This window comes from Juglans microcarpa x Juglans regia, chromosome 3D, assembly GCF_004785595.1.
Source record: "Juglans microcarpa x Juglans regia isolate MS1-56 chromosome 3D, Jm3101_v1.0, whole genome shotgun sequence".
Classification (NCBI taxonomy): domain Eukaryota; kingdom Viridiplantae; phylum Streptophyta; class Magnoliopsida; order Fagales; family Juglandaceae; genus Juglans; species Juglans microcarpa x Juglans regia.
This window is the reverse complement of record NC_054598.1, coordinates 851361-864249: the sequence shown is the minus strand read 5'-3', so window position 1 is coordinate 864249 and position 12889 is coordinate 851361. Positions and strand designations below refer to the sequence as shown.

The 12889-nt window shown below is 37.8% G+C and overlaps 3 protein-coding genes across 5 annotated transcripts in view; all 3 read right to left on the bottom strand.

Moving 5' to 3' along the window:
- Window positions 1-12889, bottom strand: part of LOC121256763 (scopoletin glucosyltransferase-like) — a 22621-nt gene extending 9732 nt beyond the window's left edge. Inside the window, exons 1-2 of one of the 3 annotated variants that reach the window (XR_005939058.1) lie at window positions 11125-12888; window positions 10812-10938 (exon numbers count right to left, since the gene is read on the bottom strand). Coding sequence is in view for 1 of the 3 variants with exons in the window: in XM_041157650.1 (XP_041013584.1) it covers window positions 11196-12671 (1476 nt within the window). In the remaining 2 variants the exon portion in view is untranslated. Of the gene's footprint in view, window positions 1-10811; window positions 10939-11124 lie in introns of those variants that run through there. The other 2 variants (XR_005939059.1, XM_041157650.1) reach the window with 2 other exon arrangements.
- LOC121254139 (putative nuclease HARBI1) lies at window positions 422-1219 on the bottom strand. The gene is made up of 2 exons (XM_041154102.1): window positions 1003-1219; window positions 422-891 (listed from the first exon to the last, which is right to left on the bottom strand). The coding sequence occupies exons 1-2, from the start codon at window positions 1217-1219 to the stop codon at window positions 422-424; spliced, it is 687 nt and encodes a 228-aa protein (XP_041010036.1).
- LOC121254138 lies at window positions 3180-4157 on the bottom strand. Its single transcript, XM_041154101.1, has 2 exons — window positions 3828-4157; window positions 3180-3707 (listed from the first exon to the last, which is right to left on the bottom strand). The coding sequence occupies exons 1-2, from the start codon at window positions 4155-4157 to the stop codon at window positions 3180-3182; spliced, it is 858 nt and encodes a 285-aa protein (XP_041010035.1).

Sequence of the window (12889 nt, the reverse complement as noted above, 5' to 3'; positions counted from 1 at the left end):
AGAAAAAAATATGTTGGACCAAATGTGATGCATGGATGACGAATAATGTTTTGGATTATACTTAAAATTATTCGCGTCAGATTTGCTATACATAAATTTCATTGTGTTAATAAACCCATTGAAGTCAAACCTATAACAATTTGAGCTAATAATTAAAAATACCAACCATTAAACCCAACAAGTAAAAATAAATATTTTACAAATAACCAAATCCAATAACGTAATTCATCTACCATTTGTCATTAAATAAATAATATGTCCAGCATGATGAAAGATTGAGCAATCCACATCAACAATCGTACTGCTTGGTTAAATTCATTACTCGCATAAAATACATCAGTTGTCGATTATTTTAGGTAATTTCAATGCCAACAATAAAATATCAGTATTAAATAAAAACAGTAATTTTTAAATAACACCATCAATGGCCACCCCTTGCTTCCCACATAGAAATGGCAATCTCATCTCTAATCGCAGCCATATTGTTTTGGGCTTCAATTGACAAGTCTACATGAGCAGATGACGATGCCCCGCCACCAACCGCAGGCTCAATGATTGGTAGATGCATCGTACTCCATGTCTGAAATATCCAATCATCGGGGGTGACCGTTCTAATAAAGTTGTGCAGTGCACAACACGCTGTAATAATCAGTCCTTGCCGCCCAACCGAATATGGAGGCATGTTGGAGAGAATGGTGAATCGTTCTTTTATAACACCAAATGTTCGTTCTACAATATTGCGAACTGTTGAGTGACGATAATTAAAATAATCTTTATACCCATGAAAATCCCTCTGATTGTGACGATCACTCCGGTGATAACGTTCTCTTGGATATGGGGGCAGCAATCCCGTAGTGCATGGATAAGCTGAATCCACAAGATAATACTGACCTGAGAGTCCATTTTCGTACAAAAAACACAAACTTCAATTAATATAAAGGCAAAAACAAATCAAGTTACAAGTTATAAATATTTTACAAAGTTAATAAAAAAGAAAATTACCCTCTGGTGGCCATGGAAAACGGGCTTCTGGATCACTTGCAGCATGGTGGAACACACGTGCATCATGCGCGGATCCCTCCCATCCAGTGTAAACAAATATAAATTTCATATCGAAGTCAACTATTGCCAACACATTTTGGGCAACTCGGCCCAACCTATTTCGATATGCCTCGCGCAACTCAGTTGGGACGACAGCTGGTATCATCGTACCGTCCATCGCGCCAATGCATCCCTATCAACTCAATAAATTAAATCCTTACTCGCGTACACAACCAACTAATGCATGATGTGATTGTTACATTGTATGTTGTACAAGAAAGTTTCAATTCGAATTGTTACCTTAAACCAAGGATAATTACGATGGTTGCTTGAAATAAAAGGGTGCACGTTGTCCGTTGGAGTTGGCACAATCAAATGTCTCCCAACCTCACATAATGCATTAATCACTTTTCTAACATTTTTATTGATTGTTTGTGTCGAATGTTGAAACCTATCCCCAACAATTCGCTGGCCTTCTGCGTGGCCCACAAGAAGGCAAAACATACCCACAGCTTCCTCCACCGTCACTTCTCTTCTAGAATCACGTACCAAATGATTGTTACGTAACAATGTGCATAAACAGTGGAATGTACGTACCTCCATACGAAACATAATCTTGCAGTTATCTGGATGACCATTTAAAATCCCAAAAATATATTGATGCCCTCGGAGGCCTATATTATGTTGTGGCCTTGGGTGATTCCTTCTCTGTCCGTGGGACAGTATCCTAATAACGTTGATGATTTCTATGGGCTCCACCGGATCATCACTATCACTCCCGTCAGTCCAAGAATTGTTATGCTCCATTCTCTACTATATCATGTGGAACTACGTTAAGTTTCAAGACAAGTTCGGGAATAGACCAACAGGACTGACCTATAGCATTGGGAAGTAGTTTACATGAGTGTACGTTTCCATTCTAGACAAGAATAAGCAATCTCAATATATGCAAAGATTCATGCAAACCTTTGTGATTCTTGGCCATATCCCGTATCTTCCATTTCCAAGCAAATGGAAATGAAATAATTTCAACAAAAATTATTTCATATCCCACTTAAAATATACTTATAAATTCTTATGACTAAATATAGGCTTTTATATATACATATATTATATATATTTATTAGTGCAGCAAAACTGTTTGCAGCTTTGGAGCAGTTTTTCACACAAAATATGCAATCCTTTTTGAGAGATAACATTCGTTGGACCAAACTGCTACCCAAATCAAAATCAATATAGAAGGAATCATCTTGTGTGAAAAAAGGAAAAATGAAAAAAAAAATTATTATATCATGGGTTTTTTCCCAATATTCAGAAAGTCCCAAGTATTGGGAGGTCCTCTTCAGTCTAAATAGTAACTGACATGACATAACTAGAATAGACGGCAGAGTTATAAACTATTTTAAAATGAAGGCCCAAGTAATTGGGAGGTCCGCTTCAGTCCAAATAATTATTTCAATAACTAATGGTTTTTCTTTTCACTAGTCTTGTTCATATGGTACTTTCCGTGGTCCTATGCATATGAAATAAACAACAGAGGACCCGAAACATTTTGGCAAAGAACAATAACCTTTTTTGGAAGGCAACCTCTACCCTTGATGTAATTTTATGCCTTTGAGAAGTGTTGATGACGTGGAAAACCTACAGCTGCCCGTTGGGCAGAGAACCAGAAAAGTCAGATACCAAAAATGTACATATCATCTAAGCCACGTTCTTACCATGTATTTCAAAAACCAATTCAAGATCCATGAAATAACACGATATAAACAAACTCTAATAACACCGAACCCATTGATTCAGAATTTTGTGGATCTAACTAACACATAACACAATACTGTTAATATAAAAATGATGGTTTCAGAGACATCACAACTGGAATGAAATAATGAAAACATGGACATCTTCCAAAGATGTCCATGAAACCTACAAATGTTAACAACAACGAAGGACACATAGAAAAACATATTACATAACGCCAATGAAAAATTACAACTCAACAAAGCAACTAATGAAGTTCTAATGCACAAGCTAGTGTCCAATCAACTATGCATAGGCCACGCTCTACTCAACTATGCATAGCCCACGCTCGCCTATGGACATCATCCATTACCAAAAATCCTCGTTGTGCAAGGGGTTCATTAACCGATCAAAAGCACGGGAGAAAATATCGTCAGGCAGTGGGGCTGAAGTGCCTGTAACAAGGCCACACAGTGTGAAAAAGCATCGAAACCATCATCACTATCCATGCAATGTGTGGATCCTCTACTACGTTTTTCCCCTGACGCTTCTCCTCTCCCCTCATAACACTTTCGGCGTGCCTCATAGGAACGCGTGATCGCATCAACCATGTTCGATATCTTCTCGTCGTGCTGGTTCTTTTGCCCTCCCTTCTGACGCCGTCGGGAAGAGCAACTCGATGGTGTCCCCATGTCCATGGGAAATTGCGACGGGCCATCGAAGACAAAATCCCGACTGGCTTGGGTGCCAAGTGCCGGGCCCCGACGCCGCATCTCAGCGTCAAGACGCTCCTCCTCATCCGAAGATGGTGGTGGTTGGGTGGACGCGTGGTGGAGTGTGCCCGTTGCTACAGCAGCGCCAAAAATGGTACAGAGGTCTGCATATCGTGGGCAACCTGAGGTACGAAACTTCTTTACTTGTGGCTTGGCCTAGATAAAGAAATTTAAATTCAATATATTAGGGAGGGATTAAACAACAGAAAAAAGTGATGATGAATAAAGTGACTATTGCAAACAGTGGAAAATATGGCGTCGTTAGAGATTCGTTACCCTAATGGCATTTGCCCAGTGTTCATCACTCCCTAGAACCGTTTTGGTATCGGGGTCCCATCCCATACCAGTTTGGTGCATGAGGTCTGTGAAAAGTCGTTGCATCATCTTAAGCCGATGTATTTTCCCCTTGATTTGACTCGCATCGTACGTCTTTACGCCCACAGCCGTAAGACGTGCAGCATAGGAAGCATGGTCCCTAGAAGTGATCCTCCCAGCCCTCAGTGCACCATTAAGGGCGTCAGCTAACATCATGTCAATGAAGACGTCCTCCATTCCATCCACCCATATTTCCCGATCAACATGTGAAATATCGGCATCGGGGTCCATGTGAAAATGCTAATAATATGATATGAAATCCCACAAGATGTTTATATCATACGTGGCTAAATAAATGATAAATGAAATCCAAATTCTTTTATTTAGAAGTGGGCCATACCTGTCGAGGGTATGCTACGCGAGAGGAGCGTAGGTAGTAACGCTAACAAATAAAAAATATTGTTAAAAACAATTTGTTGGCAACATGAAATCCAAATAAATCTGTGTTGTAAATTTTTTCACGTGATCACATACCAGCGTGAGATTAATTACCTACATCATCAATGAAGATGTTGTATAATGTTATTTTTCTGGGCAGAGTAGTAATTATTAGCAAGCATGAATGACACAAACTGCTAATATGCAGTAAATGCAATTAATTAAAATATAAAGTGTCATGTGGGGGGTTGAAATTGCAAGGAAGTGAAAAGCAAAGAATTATAGTCTGAAACTTAACTGACCAATCGTTGTCCACTGCTTCGTAAATCATACCACAGATAATAAAAAATGAAAAAAATAATAACCAATTCGCTTGGTGAGATATATATATACATATATATATGTATATATATATGTATATATTATGGTGGGCTGTTTAGATGTCTGGGATGGACTTGATGATTGTTGGACACATGTTACATTAAGGGCTCGGCAGCCCTTAACCAATTGAAGGGAACAAGGGGTTATTTGGATAAAAAATAATCTTTATAACTCATTTCATTTACAATGTGCATAAGAAATTTTCAACCTTGTTATACAAAATATAACAAGTACAAGATAGGCATGAATGCACTGAAGGACGAATTAGTGAAGCTGGATTTGTTCAAGCATGGTCCCTATTATTTAATTTTATTTATTTATTTGATTGCCTAATAATCTAATCTATGGGATTGTTCAAGTGCTATGGTAGAAACGTTTGAATTTATCATTTGCATAGAACAAGGGAACCGAAGCAAATAAATGGAAAAAAGAAAAGCACATTCAATTGGTGATGTTAACTTTCATGGTATTAAAAACACTTTCCTAGAGCAGTAACCTCTGTTATTTTTTTTCTTTAGTTCCTACTCCTATATATATCTCTCTAATCTTATAGGTGGATGCTGGGAAAGGAGCTGGAAACTTGATTGACCAGTTGGGACGTAGAGGACCAGTTGAGTGAAGGGGTATTATCAGTTTCCAGCTCAAGAAGGTGCTAAATTGTAGACAACACATTCAGGCAGAACTGGATCAGATCTTTGTTTGTGCTTATTTGACTAAATCAGCCTTTCATTTTCTAACATTCCTTGGTAATTTTCTTTAAATAACCGCAATACTATAGTTTTTTTACTCAAAGATGATCAGATTTGGATAATATAATACACATTGGAGATGTGATAAAGCAAATAGGCTTTCCATTTATGCTAAAAATAAATGGGTATGTATATAGGACAGATTCCAGGCCTATATGCACCCATTTAAGTCCCAATCAATATTTTACAAACCTATAAATGGCAGCCAAACTTTCAATTAAAAGCTGGGTTCATACGGGGAATTTTAGGTAGTTTGCAGCTCTTCAATTTCCTTTATCCACTAGAAAAAACTGTCAATGTGAGTTTAATCTAGAACCAAATCCAAGATGCAAGTTACCTTCACTCATAATGCATCTAATATGAATATCATGCACAAATCCCAAATCCACCCAGAATTCTTCTCAGATAAACCAGATGGATGAAAACTGAACTGCCCAACCTTATGAATTTCAGCTATTCAGCTCTCAATGATACAAATATGATCAATCCGCTTACATGTTGCCCCATAAAGTTGATGACCTATGAATCATTATAGTTCTTAAAAAATCAAAACGAAATAACCATTGACAACATCGTACTTCCATTCTTCCTTCTCCTATGAATTTGTTTTAATCCAGAGGAAAACAAATTCATAGGATCACCAAATTGTCATCAAAACAGGCACATGAAATCAGAATCTAGAGGAACCCAATTACCTCCCTCCGCTCCAATCCCACCAACCAATAATATTTTTTTTCCAATTCCTGGTCCAACTAATCTGCCAATAACTGACGATAATTGTCATTAATTTGGTATTTGGTGGTCATCAAGTTTTTGAATGCAAATATTACAGACAAGCCGATTGGTAATAGGGTTTTTATGTTTCCAATTGTGTTGCAAATAGAAATGTGTTCATCCCTTTTAAATTCAAACACACAACAGAGGCCATTCAAACCCAAAACATCCAACAACCACTAATCGATCCACAACCACAGACAAATCAGTCCAATGCATAGTTGAGGGTATGAAATTTCGATATTTGCAAAATTTATTCATATAAAAAAACAAATATTAGAGGGTTCTTTTCACAATACCTGGTATGACCTCGTTGTCGGACCCGTGCTGCCCTTGGAGAGGATGGTGAGGGAGCGTTTATGGCAGTTGTTTTTGAGAGATAAACCGGGGTTGCAGCACCTAACCGTGGTGGATGAGCAGGGGGTTTCGGCAGCTTTCGGCATTTTCGTATATGTAGGCTGCTTCGAGAAATTTCAAGAGGAGAAGAAGACTTCGCAGCAATCACAATCGTGATGGGTAGGGGAACAGGGGAGATTCGCACGGCAAGAACCACATAGGTTATGAACCAGCTGGTGTCGATATCAATTGAAGATAAGAATTTCTCGGGATGTCGTTTGGAAGGAAATCTGAATGGCGAGATTCATGGCAGCGGAGGGATGCACGAGAATCAGATCTTCCCGAGAGAGATGGAATCGAAATCTTGTGCGATGGGATGGCCTGGTGACTGAAGATTCGCACTGCTCTTCAAGTCGAAATGGGACTTAGGGAGGGAGAGAGGAGACAGACTGCAAGATTCGCACGGTGGAAAGCAGGAAACACTTCTGAGTGAAGGGAGAGAACTACTGAGATGAAATCCCCAAACAAAATTGTGTTTGTTTTCGGAAACTCACTAACCGTACGAAAACTGGTTTTAAGGTTTTCAAAGTTTTGGGTGTATCTTCGAAAACAAACAGGGCCTAAGTTAGTTTTTGTATCCACAATTTTCTTTTGTTACAAGTGAGGTTATTAATAAAGTGTCGGAGGTGTCTCTTTTTGGCAAAAAAAAAAAAAGCAGTGTACTTCACCATTGGACGCGTGTCGATCAGCAAAGCTTACACCTACGTGATTAGAATTTGAGAAATTATCCATTCAGTTGCCCAAGGTAAACGCCGCGCAAGCGGTGATGATGTGTATTCAATTAATCGAAACACACCGTTTCGATTCCAGAAATTTCTCTCAATTTTTTCCCTCATCGTGCGTTTCGATGCCACAACCTTCTCTCAAAATGTTTTTCCTTCCTCATTCCCTCCCTCTGCGTTTCCTCTCCTCAGTTTAGAACTCTCTCTCTCAATCCCTCCACGATTACCTGTTGTCGAAGACGATGATTCCATCCCCTCAAAGCGCCTCCGTCAAGGACGGCACGTCCCTTCCCTCGAAGCCGCCGCCCTCCCTCCCTTAGTGTCGTGATGGTTCTCTGAGACCCACACTAGGTCGCCCTTAGTTTCGTCTTTTTCGTTAGTTTCTATTGCCACAACGTTTCGTCGTCTTTAGTGAGGGAGGAGCACGGAAGAAGAAGAAGAAAAATAGCAGATGTTAATGATGCCAAATCTTCGACGATGACGGATACATTGCCGCCATTTCTGAGGAAGCTTTACGCCATGGTGGATGAGCCAGAGACCAACTCGGTGGTTTCCTGGAGCGACGGCAACAACAGCTTTGTGGTCTGGATCCCGTATGAGTTTGCCGCCAATCTTCTGCCTAAGCACAAGAACTTAGCCAGTTTCATCCGGCAGTTGAACACTTACGTCGGTTATCTTTATCTTTTTTGTTCTGACTTCTTTCTCTAACTATCTGGATTAATTTGAGAATTTTCAGCTGTATTTTGTGGTTGGAAATTCTACTAAATAATGTAACGCTATGGGGCTAGTCTTCTTCGGTTGACCAATCTATTACCATTGTCTTGTACCGTTTGTATGATTTCTTATTGACCAAATTCAATGTTCTGTAGGTTGTAGCTATATTTCATCAACATAATTATTTGAACTGAAGATACTTGTCCCAAAAAAAAAAAAAAAAGCAAGTGGTTGGCAATCATTTAGGAAGAAGATAAACATCAAGGTTTTGGGTCAATCATCTAGGAAGGGCAAAATCAACTTCATCTATACCTTTATAGCTGCAGTACACAGAGATATGGATTGAGATCTGATGTTGTTGTCTTGATTTCCATTTTTAAAATAGGGGGAGAGTGTGAGTGGGGGTTGGGGATGAGTTTTTCTTACATCTAGTAAAGCCATTGGAAAAAATACATGCCAATCGCTGACAGTCTAAGTTCCTTGCTTGATTATAAATGTGTCAATATGATGAAATTTCTCTCCAATTAATTACAACCCACATAATTACTACACTAGCACAACCACTACTATACTGTTGCAGCATCTAACCTTTTGTGTTTCTTTGCACCCTGTTCTTCCCTTCCAATTTCTGTTAGTTCTATTGCGCTCATTATCCGCATATAAGGTGGCATTTTCATAGTGTCTGCTATCATCTTGCGAAGATATGTCTTCTTCTTCTTCCTTACTTATATTTATTTTTATTTTATTGTCATGCTTTGGCTAAACTTAATACCACATTCCATTAACTCTATGAGCTACATGCTTCACCAATCTATAACTTTTCTCTTGTTTTTAGTATATTGAGGTTAATAAAAAAATTATTATTTCTATTTTGATCTGCTCATTTTAGGACATTTTTCTTTCGAATCATTCATTCGCAGGGTTAAAATTCACCTCCATCGTTGCACTTATCAAATATTTCCAACAAATGCATGCACCAAGATGGCGACCCTTTCACACTTGAAGATCCAGTTCAACTGCTTACGGACTCAACCACTTGAAGCTCGAGCGAAGACCACAAATTGCCGAAGACGACACCAGTTCCAAAATGAGCACCAAATCGCCGTCTATTTCTGGCCGAAGACCACAACCCAAGAGAAGCACCAACGGAGAAACAAGCAAGAACCAGAGTCAAAGAGAATCGGAAATGCATTCAACTCGCCGCCAGTTTCTACCCGAAGAGTCAAAGACCACAAATCGCCGAAGGAAACCATAGTCGAAGCCTGCGAATCGCAAGACGTGCAGGAGAAGGAAGTGGGAATGGAACTCTGTTTTTCATTTTTTTTTACAGTAATGCTACGTACAATCGTGGAATGCGTAAACGCTATACAGTCATTTTGTAAAAGAATAGGATTTACTGTTAAAAAATTAATTTTTTTCATGTGAGTCTTATATTTATTTATTTTTTTTAAAGTGATTATGCAACGCTTGCACACTCACGACTATAAATATCATTTCTCTTTTTTTTAGTTGAAGCTATTGTGGCAGCCGACTGCGCGGCAATTGTATATTGCGATTGTACATAGCAAGAGTGTTATAATTTTCTAATGCAAGAGTTGAGAACAACGAAAAGTGGCAACCAGTTGTGACGACATGAATGTTGTAAACTTGTAACGTGTAAATAATTTCTTTTTATGTAAATTTAATATTTATTCAGTCGTGATAAAAAAAAATTATATAAAAAAAAATTTATAAATTAATATTATTAAATTATAAATTTATTTTTATTATAAATTAAATTTAACAAATTCTAGAAATTCACATTAATTTATAGATTTATCTTAATATAATATCTTAATATATTTATCTTTATATATGCAGCAAGTCTCTAATTATAAATATAGAATTTGTACTTAAAGTGAGCTGCTCCCTTTCGATTCATTCACATATTTAACCAGTGTGATGCTATATGGTATACACTCTTTTATATTTTTTTGAAAAGGATAAATACAAATATTTTTGATGATATTCTACATAATTTTATTTTAAAATGGTTATTTTCATAACAAACTTCGAAAACAAGAAAACGCTTTATTTCTTAACGGTTCATGGTAAAATAACTTTTGAAGCGGAACTTTTTTTTTTAAAATTTGATAAAATAGTCCATTTTTTAAAGAAAATTCATTTTAATAAAAAGAGTTTATCTTCAAATGACTTTGTGTTTATCTGTGTTTTACACCCTCCAATACAAACTTGACATGTAGGCGATTCATGGAACCAACTAGATGCGAGTTTGAGCGAATCTTGTCTCTCCCCTGAGCCCCTCTTTCTATATCTTGTATCTGGAAACCTCTACCTTTCTCTAGAACTTTATTCTCTCACTTTATTTGGTGACTGATGCTGGAACTGCTTTCATGGCAAAGAAACCGAATGAGATATTTATTTCCTAGGAGTAATGGGCCTGGGGATTTCGATTCATCTTGGTGTATGTGTGTGAGCGGCACTGGTTCATCAAAACCAATTTTAAAATTTGATGAAATTTTTTTTATTTTTAATCTCATAACTTAGCAATTAGATTCATTAAAATAATAATATAATATTATTTTTTAAATAATAATATTTTTAATTTTTTTATATTTTATAATTACACTAACTATATATATATTAATAATTTAATTTAATACTTAAATTATTATTTTTTAATTATTTTTTTTCCTCAACCAAATTACCCATATCATACTTCTATGGCCTCATCATCTATTACTTATTTACTATAATTATTGCTTGCTAAATTCAATTACTCTATTCCATCATTATATGCCAAGTAGTTGTTTAGCTGTATTGGTACCTTCACACTATATGCTAAATTCAAAACACTCTCATTCACACTATATCATTACGGCCCTGCCACATGTATATTTTTATTCGAGTAATACTATAGATAAGTTATTGTAGTAGTGTATATTTTGCATTCGCTATATAACTACTTTTAGTTCTCTACTTTTTTTTATTTTAGACTTAAAAAATATATAGTCTATATGATACCACATCATCTGTACAAAATAATTACTCCCAACAGTAATTTCTATCTATATTTAATCATATTTTTATTGTAACAGACCATCAATATCAGAACATTTATATTATGAAACCTTCCCCAACGTTTCTAGCATATATCAACCGCTGAGGATCTTCAGTTCTTCAATTAAAGCATTCAAATCGGAATAGGATGATCCGCCTTTTTCCATGGCTCTCCTTGCCATCTCCCCAAGTGCCTTGGCTCTGCTTCTCATTTCCTTTGCTTCTTCACTTACCATGATAATTCGCCTCACTGCATTCTCTATTGCTTCCTTTTTTATAATATAAGCATCATTCCCCATCATATTAACGTACCGCCGATCAGCACCCACAGGGACTCCAATTTTCAACACTTGAGTCACTAACTTCTCATTGTAAAATTGCTCAGCAAACATAGGCCATGTGACCATAGGCAACCCAGCAGTCACTCCTTCTAACGTTGAGTTCCAGCCACAATGAGTCACAAATCCTCCTATCGCTTCATGATCCAGAATCAAAACTTGGGGTGCCCAACCTCTTATTATTAGTCCCCTACCTTCCATTCTCTTCTTGAATCCTTTCGGCAACCAATCTTCCTCTTCTTTCTCGTCTTTGCCTTTCTTGACGACCCAAATGAATTGTTGTTCAGAAGCCTCAAGACCCATTGCAATCTCCATTAGCTGAGAATCGGTTAAGTTGGCCAAACTTCCGAAACATATATAAACAACTGAATCACTGTTCTTTGCATTAAGCCACTTCAAACATTCGTGTTCATCGATGGATGATTCTTGTCCCCTCTGACCTTTGTCTTCAGCCTCCTTGTTGCATAGTGAAACTGGACCTATATGCCATGCTTTCCTTCCCAAGACCTTTCTGTAATGATTTGCATAAGCCGGTTCGAGCTCATAGAAGCTGTTTACAACAACCCCATAGCTCCTCACCTCTGCTTCATTGGCTTCTTTCAAAACCTTTGTAAATTCTGTTTCAAGTACGCCTTCCTTATCATTGAACTGATGGACGATGAGAATTTTCATCCTTGTCAACTTTATCTCGTCAGGAAAATTAGGAATGACGAAAGGTTCAGAATCAGATAAAACTTTTTTGTGAGGTTCATACACTTCTAGACTCACCTGAGTAGACAATGAGAAAAAACTGGTTACATGAAAAACAAGCCTTGGGATGCCAAATTTAGCAGCAACATCAGTTGCCCATGGAAAGTACATGTCGGCAACAATGCAATGAGGTCGGTAATCTTGTAGTAGCTGCTCGAGGGGTTGTCGGAGCATCCCCAGGGCTGTCAAGAAACTAGCACAGTTTTCGACAGAAGTAAAGGAGTCGATGTTCTCGCACCCTTCTGGCAGGCCAACCTCTACTGTCGGGAACTTGATGGTTTTGATATCAATATTGAAGCCGCTGCTAGTTTTGGTTCTTTCAATCGTTTTTGCGACAAAAGGCTCGTTGAGCGGGGTGGTGATTATGGTCGCTTTGACACCTTGGGTTGTGGATAGCCTAGCCATGTCGATGACTGGTAACATATGGCCAGGGGCCATCAAGGGAAAGAAGAATATGTGAAGCTGGCGATTTTTGCTACCCATAACACCTTTGAAAGCGGATTTTGATTTAACAAGAAAGGGTTATATGTACGTACGATGCGACGATAACAAGGAGATCGGGAGGAGATACAGAGGGTAGGCTAGGCTTGGCTGTGTTGTCCCCGTGTTTGAATTATATGTTTACAAGTTGAACCTGAGGCATGAGGTTATATGTAGAACAAAAAGGAAGATTGGATTTTTCGTTGTAGCGAATCAGCGAT

What these genes read in the sequence shown, in the direction of transcription:
- LOC121254139 (XM_041154102.1), bottom strand. Translation starts at nt 1,219, where the DNA reads ATGGACGGTACGATGATACCAGCTGTCGTCCCAACTGAGTTGCGCGAG. An exon ending in TTTTCCATGGCCACCAGAGG is followed by an intron (nt 892 to 1,002) that starts GTAATTTTCTTT and finishes ATGGACTCTCAG; the next exon opens with GTCAGTATTATCTTGTGGAT.
- LOC121254138 (XM_041154101.1), bottom strand. Translation starts at nt 4,157, where the DNA reads ATGGACCCCGATGCCGATATTTCACATGTTGATCGGGAAATATGGGTG. An exon ending in ACTGGGCAAATGCCATTAGG is followed by an intron (nt 3,708 to 3,827) that starts GTAACGAATCTC and finishes TTCTTTATCTAG; the next exon opens with GCCAAGCCACAAGTAAAGAA.